Source organism: Pagrus pagrus (genome assembly GCF_965226575.1).
Source record: "Pagrus pagrus genome assembly, chromosome: 1".
Classification (NCBI taxonomy): Eukaryota; Metazoa; Chordata; class Actinopteri; order Spariformes; family Sparidae; genus Pagrus; species Pagrus pagrus.
In genome coordinates, this window is record NC_140185.1 from 32,034,540 (window position 1) to 32,057,003 (window position 22,464).

The 22,464-nt window shown below is 39.4% G+C and overlaps 5 protein-coding genes and 1 pseudogene across 6 annotated transcripts in view; 5 read left to right on the top strand and 1 right to left on the bottom strand.

Annotated features, from left to right (window-relative positions):
* Positions 1–2,227: 2,227 nt before the first annotated feature.
* Positions 2,228–4,917, top strand: LOC311259961 (UDP-glucuronosyltransferase 2C1-like). The gene has a single exon (XM_084357405.1). The coding sequence runs from the start codon at positions 2,235–2,237 to the stop codon at positions 3,813–3,815; it is 1,581 nt and encodes a 526-aa protein (XP_084213531.1). The 5' UTR covers positions 2,228–2,234; the 3' UTR covers positions 3,816–4,917.
* A 594-nt stretch (positions 4,918–5,511) lies between these two features.
* Positions 5,512–9,069, top strand: LOC311259953 (UDP-glucuronosyltransferase 2A3-like; annotated as a pseudogene). The gene is made up of 2 exons (XR_014624898.1): positions 5,512–5,965; positions 7,476–9,069. The product of XR_014624898.1 is annotated as a UDP-glucuronosyltransferase 2A3-like (transcript).
* A 6-nt stretch (positions 9,070–9,075) lies between these two features.
* Positions 9,076–12,770, top strand: LOC311259932 (UDP-glucuronosyltransferase 2A1-like). Its single transcript, XM_084357357.1, has one exon. The coding sequence runs from the start codon at positions 10,918–10,920 to the stop codon at positions 12,523–12,525; it is 1,608 nt and encodes a 535-aa protein (XP_084213483.1). The 5' UTR covers positions 9,076–10,917; the 3' UTR covers positions 12,526–12,770.
* A 220-nt stretch (positions 12,771–12,990) lies between these two features.
* Positions 12,991–16,173, top strand: LOC311259937 (UDP-glucuronosyltransferase 2A3-like; the record flags this gene model as incomplete). Its single annotated transcript, XM_084357369.1, has 1 exon — positions 12,991–16,173. Exon 1 carries the CDS (start codon positions 14,566–14,568, stop codon positions 16,171–16,173), a length of 1,608 nt encoding a protein of 535 aa, XP_084213495.1. The 5' UTR covers positions 12,991–14,565.
* Positions 16,174–18,575: 2,402 nt separating this feature from the next.
* LOC311259983 (meiotic recombination protein REC114-like) overlaps positions 18,576–22,464 on the bottom strand; it is a 40,271-nt gene continuing 36,382 nt past the window's right edge. The window contains exon 5 of the mRNA XM_084357454.1: positions 18,576–20,030. Within this exon, the coding sequence (XP_084213580.1) occupies positions 19,878–20,030 (153 nt within the window). The 3' untranslated portion in view covers positions 18,576–19,877. The remainder of the gene's footprint in view (positions 20,031–22,464) is intronic.
* LOC311259978 (neuroplastin-like) overlaps positions 22,087–22,464 on the top strand; it is a 29,064-nt gene continuing 28,686 nt past the window's right edge. The window contains exon 1 of the mRNA XM_084357445.1: positions 22,087–22,377. The gene's annotated coding sequence lies outside the window, so the exon portion shown is untranslated. The remainder of the gene's footprint in view (positions 22,378–22,464) is intronic.

Sequence of the window (22,464 nt, forward strand, 5' to 3'; positions counted from 1 at the left end):
ATTGTAAAAAATGTCATAAAACTGCCAGTCGTGACTGCTTACTTGCAAGAGTGGAATCTGTTTAATTTCTTTGATTTTTTTGTCAGTTTGTCGTTTTAATAGATTTGTATGCATACATCAGTTTAACATTTACTTTTGTTTCTAACCAAATGAGAACTCACTGCAGATACAAACTATCATAAGACTAGTAGACTAACTTGCTGCAATGAGCCAGAATACAAATTTCAACTCTTCTGTACTCTATTGCATTCTAAACATGCTAAAAGCAGGATCCCGAAAAATAAAAAGACTCGCAACGTAAATAAAAAATCGAAACTATGTGACTGTAAGGCTGGAGAGATGCACTGTATTCCAACCAGCATAGGTTTGCCCTGCTGAAAGAGAAACCTCAGTTTGTTTAAATAAATGTAAAAATAAACTTGCCAAAGGAGGAGTTGTCTCTATCTTTAACACCCAGCAGGTGTTGTTCAACCACTTACACTATTTTACTGGCTATTAAAGTACATCAGCTATTTTTCTGTAGCTTCTTTGTGGGTGACTGAATTATAGAAATGCGACAAAAATTAGCAATTTAAACTGAAATGTTGTCACAGTCTGAACCTAAACACTAGTAACACAGTAAAATAATCCTGCAGTTTTCAAAATGATTTTGTTTTCCAGTCACTTAATTTTGTCTGATATTTGCCTGAGAGCCACACAAGGACAGAGGCGGGTAGTAACGAAGCTACATTAACTTAATTACATGTACTTGAGTAACTTTTTTGAGTTTCAGAATACATCAAATGCAGCAAACTTTGATTCTAACTTGAGTAGATTTTTTTGGGAAAAATCATTACTCTAATAGGATATAATTCAGGATATATTTAACCCTCTCATCTTATTGTCTTCATGTGGTTTGACAGACTGGGGCTGTCTGTGATGGGGACTGGGAGTTGAGACATCTATACTTGAATGAATGTTTGAGGACAATGTAACGTGTGGACACTTTATATCTGACACATTAGACATGGTTTATTGTGAACATGAAATGCTGATTTACCTGCCAAATTATAGTATATTAAAGGGGATGACTAGCAAATGATGTAATTTTAATAAGAGATTAAATATGAATAGAAAGATGTGTGCTGGTGTTTTTTTTTCTTTCTCTTTTGTTTATTTCTTGGGTTACTCACTACTCGATTAACTTTTTGTAGTTGGTACTCAAGGAGTTATTTTGTCAAAAAAGTAACAGTACTTTTACACACGTTTTGGCTACTCTACCCACACGTCTGACTACAGATGACCTTTATGGTGCGTTCCATTTACCTTGGAAGTCAGAGCTGGGAATGCCGCCAAACCGGACTTGACTGCGTGTCAGTACAAGTCAGAGAAACAGTTCTAGCCAGGTTAGATTTTGTTACACATTGCTAACAATACCAGCTGGTAACAACACATTACACAATATTTTGCACATACAAAGACAGAAGCAACATGTCCACAGGTAGAAATTGGGCAGTATTAAGTTATACAGTACACAAATCAGACAAAAATTCTAAGAAACCATATGTTCTACAACTTTTGCAGCTGTTGATGGGCTAAAGCAGCCATCTTGGATTTTGAGGTAAGGATTGACAAGGTGCGTTCGACATTCAGAGTTGAGATCCGACTTCAGCGGGCATTCCAGTTGAAATTGCCGGCTGGGAACTCAGAAAATTCCTACTTCTGAATTTAAGTTGAATGCATCAATACTGACCTTTGCTCATTCTTATCACCAAAGCTTTTATTAACACGAACTGCAGTATCAAAGTCCCACTCAGGACGGAGCCTTTAAAGTACGAGCACATATTCATCTCTCTATCTCTGGCAAAGATTAAGTATTGAAAAAGAAATACTTTGGAACTCAAAAAAAGGTAACATGATCATTTTTGACTATTTTGCCAACATAAATGACTGATAGCTGTCTCGAGGTTTGAGGCATTGTGTTGTTCCAAAAGTTAATTTTTAACTGGCATGTAATACATTTCCTTTTTGGTCCAGTGGTTTAGGTTCTCTTACATGTTGCTCGTTAGTACTGAGTATTTGATTTTGGTTGCGATAAAACCAATTGCAACAGGCAACACATACTACAGCAAAAAAAAGATCAATGATATCACCTGTATCTTCTATATTAATGCAAATAGTGATAATAATGCTACCTGTATTTAAAATGCATCTGATAAAATATGATATGCTTTCTTCCCAACTCTAGAATAAAAATGCGTCGGCCCTGGGTTTGGATGACCCTCTGCTTGCTCTGTCCTGCTGTGGTCTATTGTGGGAAAGTTCTTGTTTATCCTATGGACGGGAGCCCCTGGGTGAACATGAAAGTCATTATTGAGGAACTCCATTCAAAGGGCCACCAGATTACTGTTGTGCGTGCACCAGACAACTGGTACATCAAGGAAACCTCCCCATTCTACACTTCAATTACAATCGATGCAGAGTCTGGATTTGACGAAGAATTCATAACTGAGTTTGTGGCAGAGTTGCTGAAAATACAGAGGGAAGGGAAGTCTCTCTGGACGCGTTTAAAACTGGAAATGGAAACAACAGGAAAGGCCCTTCAAATGCATAATAAAACATGCAAAATGCTTGAGGTACTTTTAGAAAACAAAGCTCTGATTCAGTCACTACAGGATGCCAAATATGACCTTGTCCTTACAGAGCCTTTCACACCAGGGGGTCCTATACTTGCCCACCTTCTCGGGTTGCCTCTTGTTTTTAGTGTCAGGTGGACAAATGGTGGTCAAAGTGAAGGCCATTTCTCAATTGCACCTTCTCCTCTGTCTTATATTCCAATGCCAGGGACAGAGCTTACAGATAAAATGAGCTTTTTTGAGAGACTTCTCAATGTAATCGTTTATGGCGTCAATGAATATCTAATTGCACGGTATGTCGTACCAAATTATGCTGGCCTTATTGAAAAATATCTGGGTCCAGACATAGACTACTTCTCTCTGTTTCAAGCCGCAGACCTTTGGCTCATGAGAGTGGACTTTGTGTTTGAGTTTCCTCGTCCCACCATGCCTAATGTTATCTATACGGGAGGATTCCAGTGCAAACCCGCAAAACCTCTTCCACAACACCTGGAGGAGTTTGTGCAGAGTTCTGGAGAGCATGGAGTCATCCTCATGTCTCTGGGGACTTTGATTGGAGAGCTTCCTCGTGACCTAGCTGATGAGATCGCTGCAGCTTTTGCCAAATTGCCTCAGAAAGTCATCTGGAGATATAAAGGTGACAGACCAGCCAGTCTGGGCAACAACACTTTACTCGTCGACTGGATGCCACAGAATGACCTTTTAGGACATCCTAAGATAAAAGTGTTTGTCGCTCATGGAGGAACAAACGGCATTCAAGAGGCGATCTACCACGGAGTTCCTATCCTCGGACTTCCTCTGATTTTTGATCAGCGTGATAATATGGTTAGAATTCAAGCAAGAGGAGCAGGGAAGATAATTGATATTTTTACTATGAATGGAGACATCTTCTATCAGGGAATTCAGGGAGTCCTGAATGAGCCCTCATACAGGATGAACATGCAGAGACTGTCCAGGCTGCACAGAGACACACCAATGAAGCCGCTGGATACCGCCCTCTTCTGGATAGAGTTCGTCATGAGACACAAAGGTGCAGCTCACCTGAGAACAGAGTCCTACAGACTGCCCTGGTATTCCTACCACTCTGTGGATGTAGTTTTATTCTTACTCACTATAGTGCTACTTATTTTGTTATTTTTTGCCGGGTTAGCATGGTCATGCTTTCGAATGTGTTTCAAAAGAAAAGTGAAATCCGACTAACCAGGAAAGATGGATTGGTCAGTTTCATATGAATCTTCTGCTGTACTCAGCTGTGATCAGATGAATATTGAAAGGAGTAGATGTTTCACTTTTAAAAATATCTATTGTAAAAAATGTAATAAAACTGCCAGTCGTGACTGCTTACTTGCAAGAGTGAAATCTGTTTGATTACTTTGATTTTTTTGTCAGTTTGTCGTTTTAATAGATTTGTATGCATACATCAGTTTAACATTTACTTTTGTTTCTAACCAAATGAGAACTCACTGCAGATACAAACTATCATAAGACTAGTAGACTAACTTGCTGCAATGAGCCAGGATACAAATTTCAACTCTTCTGTACTCTATTGCATTCTAAACATGCTAAAAGCAGGATCCCGAAAAATAAAAAGACTCGCAACGTAAATAAAAAATCGAAACTATGTGACTGTAAGGCTGGAGAGATGCACTGTATTCCAACCAGCATAGGTTTGCCCTGCTGAAAGAGAAACCTCAGTTTGTTTAAATAAATGTAAAAATAAACTTGCCAAAGGAGGAGTTGTCTCTATTTTTAACACCCAGCAGGTGTTGTTCAACCACTTACACTATTTTACTGGCTATTAAAGTACATCAGCTATTTTTCTGTAGCTTCTTTGTGGGTGACTGAATTATAGAAATGCGACACAATTAGCAATTTAAACTGAAACGTTGTCACAGTCTGAACCTAAACACTTTTCAATAAACAGTTTTCAAAATGATTTTGTTTTCCAGTCACTTAGTTTTGTCTGATATTTGCCTGAGAGCCACACAAGGACAGAGGCGGGTAGTAACAAAGCTACATTTACTTAGTTACATGTACTTGAGTAACTTTTTTGAGTTTCAGAATACATTAAATGCAGCATACTTTGACTCTAACTTGATTAGATTTTTTTGGGAAAAATCATTACTCTAATAGGATATAATTCAGGATATATTTAACCCTCTCATCTTATTGTCTTCACGTGGTTTGACAGACTGGGGCTGTCTGTGATGGGGACTGGGAGTTGAGACATCTATACTTGAATGAATGTTTGAGGACAACGTAACGTGTGGACACTTTATATCTGACACATTAGACATGGTTTATTGTGAACATGATATGCTGATTTACCTGCCAAATTATAGTATATTAAAGGGGATGACTAGCAAATGATGTAATTTTAATAAGAGATTAAATATGAATAGAAATGTACTATAATGGACAGATGAAGCCTGACCTTTGAATGAATTACTTTATGTGTACTTCAGATACTACTCTATAACCTCTGTGATTATGAACACGTTTCTTCTCTTCTTGCCAAAGATATGGGGGGAGACATATTATTTCAGACTAACAACCTGTCTGCCAGAATTTGTATCCCCGCCTCAAAATGGACAGATGAAGCCTGACCATCAAATAATTTATTTCATGTGTACTTCAGATACTACTCTATAACCTCTGTGATTATGAACAAGTTTCTTCTCTTCTAGCCAAAGATATGGGGGGGATACAAATTCTGGCAGACAGGCTGTTAGTCTGAAATAATACGTATAATAATATATATAATATATAATCACAGAGGTTATAGAGTAGTATCTGAAGTTCACATAAAATAAATCATTCAAAGGTCAGGCTTCATCTGTCCATTATAGTACATTTCGAGTGAAGTAGATTTAATAGACGTAATTGAAGGCAGAAAACAATCACAGTGATCTTGATTTTGGATATCGACGTTTATTTAGTTCGACAAATTCCATACCAGGACTTGAATTACAGCGTGTTATATGTCAAATCACATGAGGAAATTATTGCCTTGGTTTTTCCGTTCAGTACGTAGTACGACGTTACGACGTACAAAAGAACAAAAGCGTTTATTTCGATGGGTGGGCCATGTTGCAAAACCTCGTAGATAATTACAACACCAGAACATTGAATTAAACAATGCAATTGTTGTTAGTTTTAATTTACTTGGGTGAAAGCAAGCGCAGCGCTGTTTCCGCCTTCGCTGAATGAATGCGCGCTCCCGCGGCCAGGGGAAACAGTTTCTGTCGGGGATACCTACATTGGCACAACACCGGAAACAGAATACGCGGCACAATTGTTTACTTTTGCTTGCTGAAGAGCAGAAGACAGAGATAGGCGACCGTGTTAAGGTAAGTTGTGTAGTATGAACCCATTTATTTTGTGAGCTTTAACTAGACCTGGCTTGGGAGAGGACTGTGGTGGACCTGCTGAACCAGCTGGGTTCATGGGTCCAGACATTTAGGACCAGAAACCGTAGAGCTTTTGTGTTTGAAAAGTGCAAAAATTCCCAAGAGTGGTGTGATATGGTCATAAAATCCATCAGCTAAGTAACTATACATTGTCCCGCTTATTACACGGCTTACGAGTGAAATAAATAATAAATAATCACCCACAATGATTCAACAGCGACAAGGTTTGGTCGGTAAAGTTGTCACTTTCACTTTCACTTTCAAGGCCTGAGAGAGGAGCCGGACAGCGGTGCTGTCTTGCTTATGTTGCCGGGGCGGATCAGAGCGCCGTCCGTAGCAACGGTCCGTTATACTTGACGACGGTCATTATACAGAAATAACAGACCGTAGAACGCAGCGATGGACCAATCAGAGAGCAGCATTCAATAGCGCCGTGTAATAAATAATAAATGAGTTAAATAAGCTAAGAATCTGTTTTGTTGTTGTTTTTGTTTTTTCTCCGTTTTTTACAGCTCTAATGTCAAATGCTGCAGACATATGATAGAATAAACAAGGTGGCTATTCCTTACTACCGAACTACTACTACCGGTACTACTGAAACTTCTTATTGGCTACTCATTTGCTTTAATACACATTAAAAATACACATTAAAATTAAAATACATTAACATGTAATTACCCCTGTTATTTATTTCATAATGATAACTTTTGAATTTTGGCCACCGAGCTGAAAATGTCCCCGATTTTCATTTAAGAAATCTGGTCACCTTAGTCTACAACTTTTGCAGCTGTTGATGGGCTAAAGCAGCCATCTTGGATTTTGAGGTAAGGATTGATGAGGTGCGTCCGACATTCAGAGTTGAGATCCGACTTCAGCGAGCATTCCAGGTGAAATTGCCGGCTGGGAACTCAGGAATTCCTACTTCTGAATTTAAGTTGAATGCATCAATACTGACCTTTGCTCTTTCTTATCACCAAAGCTTTTATTAACACGAACTGCATTATCAAAGTCCCGCTCAGGACGGAGCCTTTAAAGAACGAGCACATATTCATCTCTCTATCTCTGGCAAAGATTAAATATTGAAAAAGCAATACTTTGGAAGCCAAAAAAAGGTAACATGATTATGTTTGACTATTTTGCCAACATAAATGACTGACAGCTATCTCGAGGTTTGAACCATTGTGTTGTTCCAAAAGTTAACTTTTAACTGGCATGTAATACATTTCCTTTTTGGTCCAGTGGTTTAGGTTCTCTTACATGTTGCTCGTCAGTACTGAGTATTTGATTTTGGTTGCGATAAAACCAATTGCAATAGGCTACACATTCTACAGCAAAAAAAAGATCAATGATATCACCTGTATCTTCTATATTAATGCAAATAGTGATAATAATGCTACTTGTATTTAAAATGCATATGATAAAATATGATATGCTTTCTTCCCAACTCTAGAATAAAAATGCGTCGGCCCTGGGTTTGGATGACCCTCTGCTTGCTCTGTCCTGCTGTGGTCTATTGTGGGAAAGTTCTTGTTTATCCTATGGACGGGAGCCCCTGGGTGAACATGAAAGTCATTATTGAGGAACTACATTCAAAGGGCCACCAGATTACTGTTGTGCGTGCACCAGACAACTGGTACATCAAGGAAACCTCCCCATTCTACACTTCAATTACAATCGATGCGGAGTCTGGATTGGACGAAGAATTCATAACTGAGTTTGTGGCAGAGTTGCTGAAAATTCAGAGGGAAGGGAAGTCTCTCTGGACGCGTTTAAAACTGGAAATGGAAACAACAGGAAAGGCCCTTCAAATGCATAATAACACATGCAAAATGCTTGAGGTACTTTTAGAAAACAAAGCTCTGATTCAGTCACTACAGGATGCCAAATATGACCTTGTCCTTACAGAGCCTTTCACACCAGGGGGCCTATACTTGCCCACCTTCTCGGGTTGCCTCTTGTTTTTAGTGTCAGGTGGACAAATGGTGGTCAAAGTGAAGGCCATTTCTCAATTGCACCTTCTCCTCTGTCTTATATTCCAATGCCACGGACCGAGCTTACAGATAAAATGAGCTTTTTTGAGAGACTTCTTAACGTAATCGTTTATGGCGTCAATGAATATGTAATTGCACGGTATGTCGTACCAAATTATGCTGGCCTTATTGAAAAATATCTGGGTCCAGACATAGACTACTTCTCTCTGCTTCAAACCGCAGACCTTTGGCTCATGAGAGTGGACTTTGTGTTTGAGTTTCCTCGTCCCACCATGCCTAATGTTATCTATACAGGAGGGTTCCAGTGCAAACCCGCAAAACCTCTTCCACAACACCTGGAGGAGTTTGTGCAGAGTTCTGGAGAGCATGGAGTCATCATCATGTCTCTGGGGACTTTGATTGGAGAGCTTCCTCGTGACCTAGCTGATGAGATCGCTGCAGCTTTTGCCAAATTGCCTCAGAAAGTCATCTGGAGATATAAAGGTGACAGACCAGCCAGTCTGGGCAACAACACTTTACTCGTCGACTGGATGCCACAGAATGACCTTTTAGGACATCCTAAGATAAGAGTGTTTGTGGCTCATGGAGGAACAAACGGCATTCAAGAGGCGATCTACCACGGAGTTCCTATCCTCGGACTTCCTCTGATTTTTGATCAGCGTGATAATCTGCTTAGAATTGAAGCAAGAGGAGCAGGGAAGATAATTGATATTTTTACTATGAATGGAGACCTCTTCTATCAGGGAATTCAGGGAGTCCTGAATGAGCCCTCATACAGGATGAACATGCAGAGACTGTCCAGGCTGCACAGAGACACACCAATGAAGCCGCTGGATACCGCCCTCTTCTGGATAGAGTTCGTCATGAGACACAAAGGTGCAGCTCACCTGAGAACAGAGTCCTACAGACTGCCCTGGTACTCCTACCACTCTGTGGATGTGATGCTCCTCTTAGTTGGAGTCGTGCTGATTACTCTAGCCACCTTTGCTGCCTTGATACGATGTTTGTGCTCTGTGTGTCTGAGAAGAAAAAGTAAACGTGATTAAAAAAACAGAGTAGCAATCAAAATGAATTGTAAATCATACATTTTCTTAGAATACATCCTTCAGTAAAAGGCAAAAATGTTGTTGGGGTTATTTGTACTGTGATTTGACGTAGATAACAGAAAAAATTCATTTTCCGGTAGGTTGCAGAAACTTGGTCTGATTCTGGTTAAAAGACAATAAACCAAATCATTTTGTACTTTGTCATTTATTTAATCAACAATGAAGAACATAAGTTTAATGATAATTTTATTTGAATCACTATATCCTTACACTGTTGTTGTTTTATAAACCTGGAACTCTGAATAAACAAACATGTCATACCTTTGAAACGTGATGTTTTTTTGCTTGTTAGCAGGTGATTAAAAAAAAATAAAAAATCACATCACATCACACATTCAATACACTTTGAATATGTAACCCATTACTGACATTTGATTAAAAGATAATTACTGTGGACAACTTCCACTCCCCTTTGTCCTTTCTTATCACCTGTGCCTTTAATAAACATGGAGTTGCTGTATAAAGGTCCTGTTAAAAACACTCCAGTTGAGGACAAAAAAGGTAGCATTAGTACATTTGAATATTTAACCAATAAAAATTACTGATAGCCATCTTGGGGTTTGAACAAGAGATGTAGGTCAGTGCATCTCTGCAGAACTACAATAGGCCTACATAATTATAATGCTGTTTTTGTCAGACATTTCTACTGTTATCAAAGAATTGCAGCTTTTGCAATCTGAATATTGCACATGGTCATATTGCAATTCTGATAATATCTCAATTGAGTTGTTGCAAGTTATTTACATTTTTCTGGAAAATGTTCTCCTGTAAAAAACACGTCCACTCTTCTATACTCGATGGTACTCTAAACTACAACATGTTGAAAGCGAACTGTTAAAGGCAGGATCCTGAAAAATAACAAGACTGACATTGTAATTGAAAAAATTATTTGACTGTAAGACTGGAGAAATAAAATGCATAGTTTTTTTTTCCAACAGCAGAGGTTTGCCCTGCTGAAAAAGTAACCTGTCAGTTTTTTTAAATAAAAGTATAAATAAAACCTGGCCGAAATAGGAGTTGTTGCTATCTTTACCAGCCAGCAGGTTATGTTCAACCACAAGATTTCCTAAGCTGTTAGAGTACAATATCAGCTATACTAAAACAATTTCAGAGGACAACAGTGCACTCTCCTGAGCATTGTTGGCACGACAGGACTAGTTCCTCACACCATCAAGGTGTGTTGCTGTAGCTTGTTTGTGTGAGACTGAATCATGGGATTGCAATAAAATGAATAAAACAAACAGAAATGTAATCCCAATCTGACCCTTTTTATGTGATTTACAGCTTTTAATAAAGGAAAATAATATTGCAGTTTTGAAAATGATATTGTTTTGTCACTGATATTTGCTGAAGACGAACACTATGGACAACTTTACTCCCCTTTGTACTTCCTTATCAGCTGTGCATTTATTAACATGAAATTGCAGGACCAAAGTCCCACTGGTGTTGGAACCTGGAAGGACCAGCACATATTCAGCTCTCGGGCAAAGGAGAAATATTGAAAAGCAATACATTGAAGCTGAAAAACGGTAACATTATCTTTCTTCTTCAATGTTTTCCCAAATACAATTGACTCATGGTAATCTTGGGGGTTGAACCATTGTTTGGGTTGTGGTTCTCTTACATGCTGTACAGGGTTAGGGTTAGTTCTGGTTAGTTATTAACTCTTACTGTACTGTTAAAAGGGTTTGCAAAAACTTACACATACAAAAGACCCTTGATACAACTATATCTTCTTTATTATAGTACATGGCAATTATAACGCTACTTCTATTGAAAATGCATCTGATAAAATATGATATGCTTTCTTCCCAACTCTAGAATAAAAATGCGTTGGCCCTGGGTTTGGATGGCCCTCTGCTTGCTCTGTCCTGCTGTGGTCTATTGTGGGAAAGTTCTTGTTTATCCTATGGACGGGAGCCCCTGGGTGAACATGAAAGTCATTATTGAGGAACTCCATTCAAAGGGCCACCAGATTACTGTTGTGCGTGCACCAGACAACTGGTACATCAAGGAAACCTCCCCATTCTACACTTCAATTACAATCGATGCAGAGTCTGGATTTGACGAAGAATTCATAACTGAGTTTGTGGCAGAGTTGCTGAAAATACAGAGGGAAGGGAAGTCTCTCTGGACGCGTTTAAAACTGGAAATGGAAACAATAGAAAAGGCCTTTGCGATACATAGTAAAACATGCAAAATGCTTGAGGTACTTTTTGAAAACAAAGCTCTGATTCGGTCACTACAGGATGCCAAATATGACCTTGTCCTTACAGACCCTTTCACACCAGGGGGTCCTATACTTGCCCACTACCTCGGGTTGCCTCTTGTTTTCAATGTAAGGTGGACAAGTGAAGGTGAAGGCCATTTCTCAATTGCACCTTCTCCTCTGTCTTATATTCCCATGACAGGGACCGAGCTTACAGATAAAATGAGCTTTTTTGAGAGACTTCTTAACATAATCGTTTATGGCGTTGGTGAATATCAAATTGCACGGTATGTCGTACCAAATTATGCTGGCTTAATTGAAAAATATCTGGGTCCAGACATAGACTACTTCTCTCTGTTTCAAGCCGCAGACATTTGGCTCATGAGAGTGGACTTTGTGTTTGAGTTTCCTCGTCCCACCATGCCTAATGTTATCTATATGGGAGGGTTCCAGTGCAAACCTGCAAAACCTCTTCCACAACACCTGGAGGAGTTTGTGCAGAGTTCTGGAGAGCATGGAGTCATCATCATGTCTTTGGGGACTTTGATTGGAGAGCTTCCTCGTGACCTAGCTGATGAGATTGCTGCAGCTTTTGCCAAATTGCCTCAGAAAGTCATCTGGAGATATAAAGGTAACAGACCAGCCAGTCTGGGCAACAACACTTTACTCGTCGACTGGATGCCACAGAATGACCTTTTAGGACATCCTAAGATAAAAGTGTTTGTCGCTCATGGAGGAACAAACGGAGTTCAAGAGGCGATCTACCACGCAGTTCCTATCCTCGGACTTCCTCTGATTTTTGATCAGCGTGATAATATGGTTAGAATGGAAGCAAGAGGAGCAGGGAAGATAATTGATATTTTTACTATGAATGGAGACATCTTCTATCAGGGAATTCAGGAAGTCCTGAATGAGCCCTCATACAGGATGAACATGCAGAGACTGTCCAGGCTGCACAGAGACACACCAATGAAGCCGCTGGATACCGCCCTCTTCTGGATAGAGTTCGTCATGAGACACAAAGGTGCAGCTCACCTGAGACCGGCGTCCTACAGCCTGCCCTGGTACTCCTACCACTCTGTGGATGTGATGCTCCTCTTAGTTGGAGTCGTGCTGATTATTCTAGCCACCTTCGCTGCCTTGATACGATGTTTGTGCTCTGTGTGTCTGCGAAGAAAAAGTAAACGTGATTAAAAAAACAGAGTAGCAATCAAAATGAACTGTAAATCATACATTTTCTTAGAATACATCCTTCAGTAAAAGGCAAAAATGTTGTTGGGGTTATTTGTACTGTGATTTGACTTAGATAACAGAAAAAATTCATTTTCCGATAAGTTGCAGATACTTGGTCTGATTCTGGTTAAAAGACAATAAACCAAATCATTTTGTACTTTGTCATTTATTTAATCAACAATGAAGAACATAAGTTTAATGATAATTTTATTTGAATCCCTATATCCTTACACTGTTGTTGTTTTATAAACCTGGAACTCTGAATAAACAAACATGTCATACCTTTGAAACGCGATGTTTTTTTGCTTGTTAGCAGAAAATCACATCACACATTCAATACACTTTGAATATGTAACCCATTACTGACATTTTATTAAAAGATAATTACTATGGGCAACTTCCACTCCCCTTTGTCCTTTCTTATCACCTGTGCCTTTAATAAACATGGAGTTGCTGTATAAAGGTCCTGTTAAAAACACTCCAGTTGAGGACAAAAAAGGTAGCATTAGTACATTTAGATCTTTAACCAATATAAATTACTGATAGGCATCTTGGGGTTTGAACAAGAGATGTAGGTCAGTGCATCCCTCCAAAACTACAATAGGCCCACGTAATTATAAAGCTGTTTTTGTCAGACATTTCTACTGTTATCAAAGAATTGCAGCTTCTGCAATTTGAGTATTGCACATGGTCATATTGCAATTCTGACAATATTTCAATACAGTTGATGCAAGTTATTTACATTTTTCTGGAAAATTGTCTCCTGTAAAAAAAATGTCATGTAACTAATTGTAACTGCTAACTTGCAAGAGTGAGGTCTGTTTGATTACTTTAATATGTTTTTGTCAATTTGTTGTTTTAATTTACCTGTATGCATACACTAGTTTAACATTTACTTTTGTCCCAAACCAAATGAGAACCGACTGAAAACGTAAACTATGACAAGACTAGTAGACCAACTTGATGAAATGAGCCAAGAAACAAATTTCCATTCTTCTATACTCTATTGTGCTCGAAACTACAACAGGCTGGAAGCAAACTGTTAAAGGCAGGATCCTGAAAAATAAAAAGACTGTCAAAGTAATTTTAAAAAAAGATTACTGTAAGACTGGAGAAATAAAATGCATAGTTTTTTTTCCAACAGCAGAGGTTTGCCCTGCTGAAAGAGAAACCTGTCAGTTTTTTAAAATAAAAGTATAAATAAAGCCTGGCCGAAATAGGAGTCGTTGCTATCTTTACCAGCCAGCAGGTTATGTTCAACCACAAGATTTCCTAAGCTGTTAGAGTACAATATCAGCTATACTAAAACAATTTCAGAGGACAACAGTGCACTCTCCTGAGCATTGTTGGCACGACAGGACTAGTTCCTCACACCATCAAGGTGTGTTGCTGTAGCTTGTTTGTGTGAGACTGAATCATGGGATTAAAATAAAATGAATAAAACAAACAGAAATGTAATCCCAATCTGAACCTTATTATGTGATTTCTGGCTTTTAATAAAGGAAAATATTATTGCAGTTTTGAAAATGATATTGTTTTGTCACTGATATTTGCTAAGACGAACACTATGGACAACTTTACTCCCCTTTGTACTTCCTTATCAGCTGTGCATTTATTAACATGAAATTGCAGGACCAAAGTCCCACTGGTGTTGGAACCTGGAAGGACCAGCACATATTCAGCTCTCGGGCAAAGGAGACATATTGAAAAGCAATACATTGGAGCTGAAAAACGGTAACATTATCTTTTTTTTAAAAATGTTTTCCCAAATACAATTGACTCATGGTAATCTTGGGGGTTGAACCATTGTTTGGGTTGTGGTTCTCTTACATGCTGTACAGGGTTAGGGTTAGTTCTGGTTAGTTATTAACTTTTACTGTACTGTTAAAAGGGTTTGCAAAAACTTACACATACAAAAGACCCTTGATACAACTATATCTTATTTATTATAGTACATGGCAATTATAACGCTACTTCTATTGAAAATGCATCTGATAAAATATGATATGCTTTCTTCCCAACTTTAGAATAAAAATGCGTCGGCCCTGGGTTTGGATGGCCCTCTGCTTGCTCTGTCCTGCTGTGGTCTATTGTGGGAAAGTTCTTGTTTATCCAATGGACGGGAGCCACTGGGTGAACATGAAAGTCATTATTGAGGAACTACATTCAAAGGGCCACCAGATTTCTGTTCTGCGATCACCAGACAACTGGTACATCAAGGAAACCTCCCCATTCTACACTTCAATTACAATCGATGCAGAGTCTGGATTTGACGAAGAATTCCTAACTGAGTTTGTGGCAGAGTTGCTGAAAATTCAGAGGGAAGGGAAGTCTCTCTGGACGCGTTTAAAACTGGAAATGGAAACAATGGAAAAGACCTTGGAGATGCATGATACAACATGCAAAATTCTTGAGGTAATTTTTGAAAACAAAGCTCTGATTCAGTCAATACAGGATGCCAAATATGACCTTGTCCTTACAGACCCTGTTACACCAGTGGGTCCTATACTTGCCCACTACCTCAGGTTGCCTCTTGTTTTCAATGTAAGGTGGACTAGTCATGGTGAAGGCCATTTCTCAATTGCACCTTCTCCTCTGTCTTATATTCCAATGACAGGGACCGAGCTTACAGATAAAATGAGCTTTTTTGAGAGACTTCTTAACATATTAATTTATGGCTTCAATGAATATGTAATTGCACGGTATGTCGTACCAAGTTATACTGGCTTAATTGAAAAATATCTGGGTCCAGACATAGACTACTTCTCTCTGTTTCAAGCCGCAGACCTTTGGCTCATGAGAGTGGACTTTGTGTTTGAGTTTCCTCGTCCCACCATGCCTAATGTTATCTATATGGGAGGGTTCCAGTGCAAACCTGCAAAACCTCTTCCACAACACCTGGAGGAGTTTGTGCAGAGTTCTGGAGAGCATGGAGTCATCATCATGTCTCTGGGGACTTTGATTGGAGAGCTTCCTCGTGACCTAGCTGATGAGATCGCTGCAGCTTTTGCCAAATTGCCTCAGAAAGTCATCTGGAGATATAAAGGTGACAGACCAGCCAGTCTGGGCAACAACACTTTACTCGTCGACTGGATGCCACAGAATGACCTTTTAGGACATCCTAAGATAAAAGTGTTTGTCGCTCATGGAGGAACAAACGGAGTTCAAGAGGCGATCTACCACGGAGTTCCTATCCTCGGACTTCCTCTGATTTTTGACCAGCGTGATAATCTGCTTAGAATTGAAGCAAGAGGAGCAGGGAAGATAATTGATATTTTTACTATGAATGGAGACATTTTCTATCAGGGAATTCAGGGAGTCCTGAATGAGCCCTCATACAGGATGAACATTCAGAGACTGTCCAGGCTGCACAGAGACACACCAATGAAGCCGCTGGATACCGCCCTCTTCTGGATAGAGTTCATCATGAGACACAAAGGTGCAGCTCACCTGAGAACAGAGTCCTACAGACTGCCCTGGTACTCCTACCACTCTGTGGATGTGATGCTCCTCTTAGTTGGAGTCGTGCTGATTATTCTAGCCACCTTTGCTGCCTTGATAAGGTGTTTGTGCTCTGTGTGTCTGCGAAGAAAAAGTAAACGTGATTAAAAGAAACAGAGTAGAAATCAAAATGAAGTGTAAACCATAAATTTTCTTAGAATACATCCTTCAATATGTAAAACCTGAAAATGTTGCCTATTGTCTTGCCTATGATTTGCTGTTGAAGTTGCAAAAACTTTGGACAATATACCAAATCATTCAATGCTTTGTAATTAAACGTATCAACAAAGAAGAACACAGGTTTAAATTAAATGTTGAATTTGATTCACTATATTCACTGTTATTTCACAAACCCCATACTCTGGATAAATCAACGTGTATTACCTTCATTATTACATTATTTTGAAAAGAAATATATATTTCAGATCATTCATTCAATACACTTTGAAAATGTGACCCCTTGATGTCTGTAATGTCCGACCCAATCACCAGAATAAATGTTGGCAATGGATGTTTTGCACAGCACAAATATATAGACCTTTTTTTATCACTGATATGACGATACGTTTCTTTATATCAAATTTGAATTAATTTGAATTGAGTTAGAAAAAGGTCCAATTTTGTATTGCCTTTGTCACCACAAACACGGCTGAAAATAAAACAATTTCAGTATAGATTATAATTTTTAATAAGCCCACAGTGGAAATGACATCCACATATGTCTTTGCTCGTTTCTGTCTTAGATACATTTTTCAGATTGACTCGTACACTGTAGCACAATATATTAAATATTATATTTTAAATTCTTTCCTCGATGTTGCACAGTATTGAAGAATTCTCTTATGTCATCCAAGCCATGGGTAAGCTTATATGGATTTAATATCTATCTAATATCATATCTAGTTTATCACACAAAGATTGCAGTGACATGCCAGGGCCTAGTTTTTGAGACCTCAATCTTAATTTCTTTTTATACAACACATAAAATTACATCAGTTTCAGTGTTGATCAGATGATGTAAATATTTCATTTAGAAGTCAAAAAAATTGAAATGTTTGATCATCGAAAAATATTTCAATGCTGATGTATTGAATGCTGGAATTCAAGGAATTCACTTTTCACATAAAGTTGAGCACTTTAGATAAAAGATATTCAAGTGGTTATGAATACTATTCACTGATACAGTATTGCTAATTCCTTCTAGCTTAGAAGAACAGAGAAATTTTTACTTTTGATATATTTCCTCTCATAATGTATGAAAAAACATCTGATAGAGAGAGTAGATCTCTGTGGTGACTGCAACATGTCACAAAATGTGCTAAATAGTTATAACACACTTAGAGTCAAATTCATTAATAGTGTAAAGGGCAGCAAGCATGCTGATCTTTATTCAACCAGTGTGTGGTAGACATAATAATATATATTACAATTAGACTATTAGACATTTTTTAAACTATATTAACAAGTGAAATCGTAGGGTGAGCTCTTTGGAAAACAGTTGCATGCTATTTGTGATCAATACTTTGGACTGAGAGCATTGTAAATATTCAGCAGGCTTAAGAGACGTGTCATTATGTTTTAGTCTGCCTGACCCATAGTCCCTTAAGATGTCCCTTAATACCTCACGTAGATGAGGATATGTCTCTGGAGACTTGTGTGGAGAAAATACCCGCTACAAAAGTGAGATAGCTGCAGCATTTACCAAATTACATTTAAAGTCATAAGAGTGATAGACTAGTTATTCTGGCCAAGAACAAATTATCATCAAAGTCAATAGTACCACAATAGTTCAAGACTCCTCTGAGTCCCAGTAGTAGGTCTGCATTTGTTTGCTGATGAATATGACACCCTGCTGAGCCTGAAAGTAGGGGGGTGGCCGAGTGGATAAAGACAACAACATCCTCAGGGCCATCCAGGAAGTCCTGAATAAGCCCTCCCACAGGATAAACATACAAGGGTCTGCCCAAATTTCTACACCTAATAGGCTTAACTGACACACTGGCAATGTTGTAAATAACAAGAAATACAAGTTGGGAACTATACTGCTGCTGTCAGGGTTTGGCAGACCTGCAGATAATCTCTACACTGCAGAAATCTGCCAATAAAATCACTGAGCCACAGTCTCTCTCTTCTGGATTAAAGCTAAAACAGAGAGGTGCTGTTCACCTGAGGATCTACACACAGTCTTTGTATTCATCTGTGGGGACTATGTGTTACACTGATTATTCTGCTGTTTTGTTTTTTAGTGAAGGGTCCCTGTTTCAGCCGTGCTAAGCTCCTGAATGAGTGCCATTTCACATAAGACCACTAAACCTTGAAAGGACTCACAGCTGAGTTGATAACACAGGTCTGTCACTTTTGGGGGGATTGCGAAAACATGCTATTATGAAATGACTCTACAAAATCCCTGAGGGTTTTACTTCAATAAATAAATTCTTTTATTACAAAAAAAAATAATAAAAAAAAACATACTGCAAATACTGTTATAGAATTTGCGTCTACATCCTATGATCGGCTGCTTGCAACCATGATACAAATCATCACATACACGGTTTTACACCTCTAGCTGTCAAACAGGTAAATCATTAAGAATATAGGGATCAGACACGATGGGGGGTCCGATCCTACATGAGTCTGGAGACATATGCTACCCGGGTGAGGAAAACAAAAAGTAGTTCTCGTGAAAAAAATCACTTCATTTTTGGCATGCACACCTCAGACAATAGCACAAGTCAGTTAATGTTAGTCAGATCGATATTAGCTGCCTGGTGGATTCCACTTATGTCGATATAGCCAATACAAAAGGCACGAAAAATGTTTCCAGGTTAGAAAAATGAAATACTATTTTTCAAGATATAAAAAGTTGAAAGTGAAGAGAACAGTACTGACTGAGTTTCCCAGAGCTGCTGGCTGCCATTTCATCTCCGATAAAAAAAAAAAAAAATCACAAAATGTGCCAAAGTGAAAACATCACTTTCAAGGAACAGTTTGACGTTTTTGACTTCTTGCTGTGAGTTAGATGAGAAGATCGATACAACCCTGATGTCTCTCCAGTAAATATAAAGCTGGATTCAGCAGTCGGTCGGCTAAACTTAGACATAAAGACTGAAAAGAGGGGGACATTTATACGCCAGCCTATTTCATGCAGTCATCTCCTGGAGTTTTCTGCTGGTTGGCTGGCTACTTCTGCCGTACAAGAAATACTCTGGCACATAACCACCCATAAAACATCAAGTTAGCATATTTACATTTGGGGGTTTTGTATGGATCGAACAAACGAGATATAAGAGATGACTTAGTGACCTTTGAGAGATGGGGGTAAGCTGATCCTGCTGCCTGTGGACAGAGCCAGGCTGGCTGTTTTCCCCTATTTCAAGTTTTTATGCTAAGCTAAAATAAGCTAAGCTAACAGGCTGCAGCTTCATATTCACCGGACAGACATGAGAGTGTTATCAATCTTGACATATAGCTCTTGGCAAAAAAACAATTAAGCATATATCCCAAAAATACTGAATTATTCCTTTAACGACAGTAAAAACTAATACCTTGGTGCACTGAAGTATGAGATCAACACTGACACAACACCGGTTACATATTCACTGATAATACAGAATAAAAATTAAAAAACCCTGTTTGCACCTATGTCATCGACCATGTAAGACCTATGACCAACTTGTATGAGAGAGAAAAAAAATACTTTGAAACAGCACTTATTGACAATTGTTATGAAGACTCATAGTAGAGTCTGTTCAAGGTATTTACAAAGTGTCCATGCCAGCAAAGGGCAGGTGTGGTGGGCGGTGTAAGTCCTCTCATGATGTCCTGGTCCGTAGAGAGCTCATCCTGAGCACAGTGAGCTCGGCTACATCTGCATCCTGCATCTCCACCTCTTGTTGGCAGCTTTCTCTGATTACATACACTACGAGACCCACACAGATGACAATGAGGAGGATTATGCCTATAACCTGGGGTACAAAGAGCAAAGCAACACTTTGTTTAGTAAACACCCACAGATGACGTGCATTTTTAATGGAAAAAAGTCTATTAAGAGAGCTATATTAATAGTTTCCAGGTAATGGCATGACATTACATGGATATATATACATATACTCTCTCCAGTGCATACTCTGCGAGAGATGCGTTTCCACCCAATCATCCTACATAATCTTAAGTACAAAGTAGAAAATATTCAACTCACCTGAGAAAAAACAAACAGCTGCTGCGAGCGGAGCATTAGTTCTTGCGGGGTGACATCTCCCTCACTAATTGGCTCGCACCACTTCTGCGGAGCCGCCTTGTCAACTAGTACAAATCTACCCTCCCAGTCTGTCATAGCACAAGCAAAGTATTGGCCATCGAGGAACAACAAAATCAGCCACACGATAGCAGGAACGATACTGGAAAGGGAAACAGTTTTCTTGCACCACGTATCACATCTGCATCCTTGAATGATCAGCATCAAGGTAAAGGCCATGACGGCAGGAATGATGAAGAATGCTGATGAAAACACTCCGTTCCATGTAGGGTTGCAAGGACACTCAAACTCCAGCTCCACCAGCTTCTCTAGTCCCATGAGGATAAAGCCAAAAGCCACATTTGATACCAGAGGACTGTTGCTAAGTTCATTTTTCAGCCTGGTAAGCCATTGTTGTCTACTTTCCATACTAGATTGACCGAAAAATGAAGACAGTCGTTGTAAAAAGCCCAAAAGAGGGTCCACCGTTGTGAACACATTGGCAACAGCTAAGTGATGCGTAATTAACGCATCCAGGGGTAAGTTTTCCCCTCGGGCAAAATGCCACACTTCCACTCTGATTGGTTTTGAACAAAGGAGGGTGTGCCGTCTGCTCTGACATTGCTGGAGCTGATTGGTCTGTGTGAAGTTTCAGGTGGGGTTACATTTTAAATGTGGTCTCCCATGGACAAACTGGAGGGAGGGCTGTAAAGTGGAGGGAAGTTTGTTCTGCAGTCGAGCACAGACTGGCCATTAACAAAAAGTCAGGCCAAAAAAACATGCACGGAGGTGCAGGGATATATCAACAGGCGAGCTTTTACATTGTGGAGTCGAGTTACAGGCCCCAAATATTCCCTGAAACTAAACAACAGAGAGAAATGTTGAAATGTACTTTTATAGTAAACTAAAATAAGATATCTGAATTCACCTCATGACGCTACGAGTCTAGTTCTTAATGTCTGAAGTGCTCAGGTGTTTTTTGGTTCATTTGTTGCAGTTGTCTGCAATATAAAAAAAAAATGAGATGCAAGCTGACTCTTTTCAGTGAGCTGGACTGGCCACATGAGGTCGCCCATGCAGCAGCACAGATTAAGGACAGAGGGGATTACAGGAGGCCATGTTGAACTTTCAAGGGGATGTGGTACAGACAGCTTGAGAACACCCAGGCCACTGATGTGATGACATAATTTATAAATGACCTCAGCGAGCTCAAGAGCATCACCATAATCTCCTCACATTAAAGCCTGACAAGAGAAAGTATTTAGGGCTCTCTGAAATAGGCTTGGAGAGATGTGACTGCTGAGAAAAAAACAAAAAAACTGGTTGATTTCAGTTCATCTGCACTAACCACAGCAAGTTATTAAACGTGTCACTACCTGGAATCGATGGTTGGTTTGTTTTGGTGATGAGCTGACAATTATAATATTTTGTATCTTAATTGCAAGGAGCTGTGGAAGAGGAGCTGGTGGGAAATCATCCAGTCCAGACTATTCCAGTAAATACTGTGTGAGCGAGGTGGCACATAATGAAAACGAGCACCTGTCACCTCATTAGAAACAAAAATGAAATTGAAGCGTAAGGAAATGAAGACTGAGGAGGCACATAATAACAGCGTGAGCTCACGAACAACATCAATTACGTGTGTGTGTGTGTGTATGTGTGTGTTTATCCACGGTCGTGAGCGCATAGGGCACGCGCAGCTTGTCGTTGCTGCCGTCGGTGTCCTACCAGCATCTGTTCTGGTTTTTTTTTTTTTTTTTTTTTTTGGGATGGGGGGGAAGTAGTGGGGGGGTTGAACAGACTTATGTTTCGGCTACATCACTTCCCGTCGGGAATCATTTGTGCGCTACTTTCATTTTAATCACCGAACCGTGACCGCGAGAGCGCAAATGCGCATCGCTCTGCGCATCTTTGAATCTTCAGAACTACACTGTGGACAATCTCCCTGACATCCGAAGACCTCTCCTCCGCAATCCGACGAGGCTTCCTCCCTCTCTCACCGCCTATGGCCGCACATCGGCATCCCTGAGCCGCTGGCCTCGTCACGGACCTTTCACCCATCGCTGTCCTCGAAAAAGGTGAATCAAGGGAGACGGCTGCAACGTTTTTGCTTTTTTGTTTTTTTTTTGTACTCATCATCTGACTATTTTTTTTTTTTTTTTTTT

Coding starts and splice junctions, on each gene's coding strand:
- LOC311259961 (XM_084357405.1), top strand. CDS start 2,235: ATGCGTCGGCCCTGGGTTTGGATGACCCTCTGCTTGCTCTGTCCTGCT.
- LOC311259932 (XM_084357357.1), top strand. CDS start 10,918: ATGATATGCTTTCTTCCCAACTCTAGAATAAAAATGCGTTGGCCCTGG.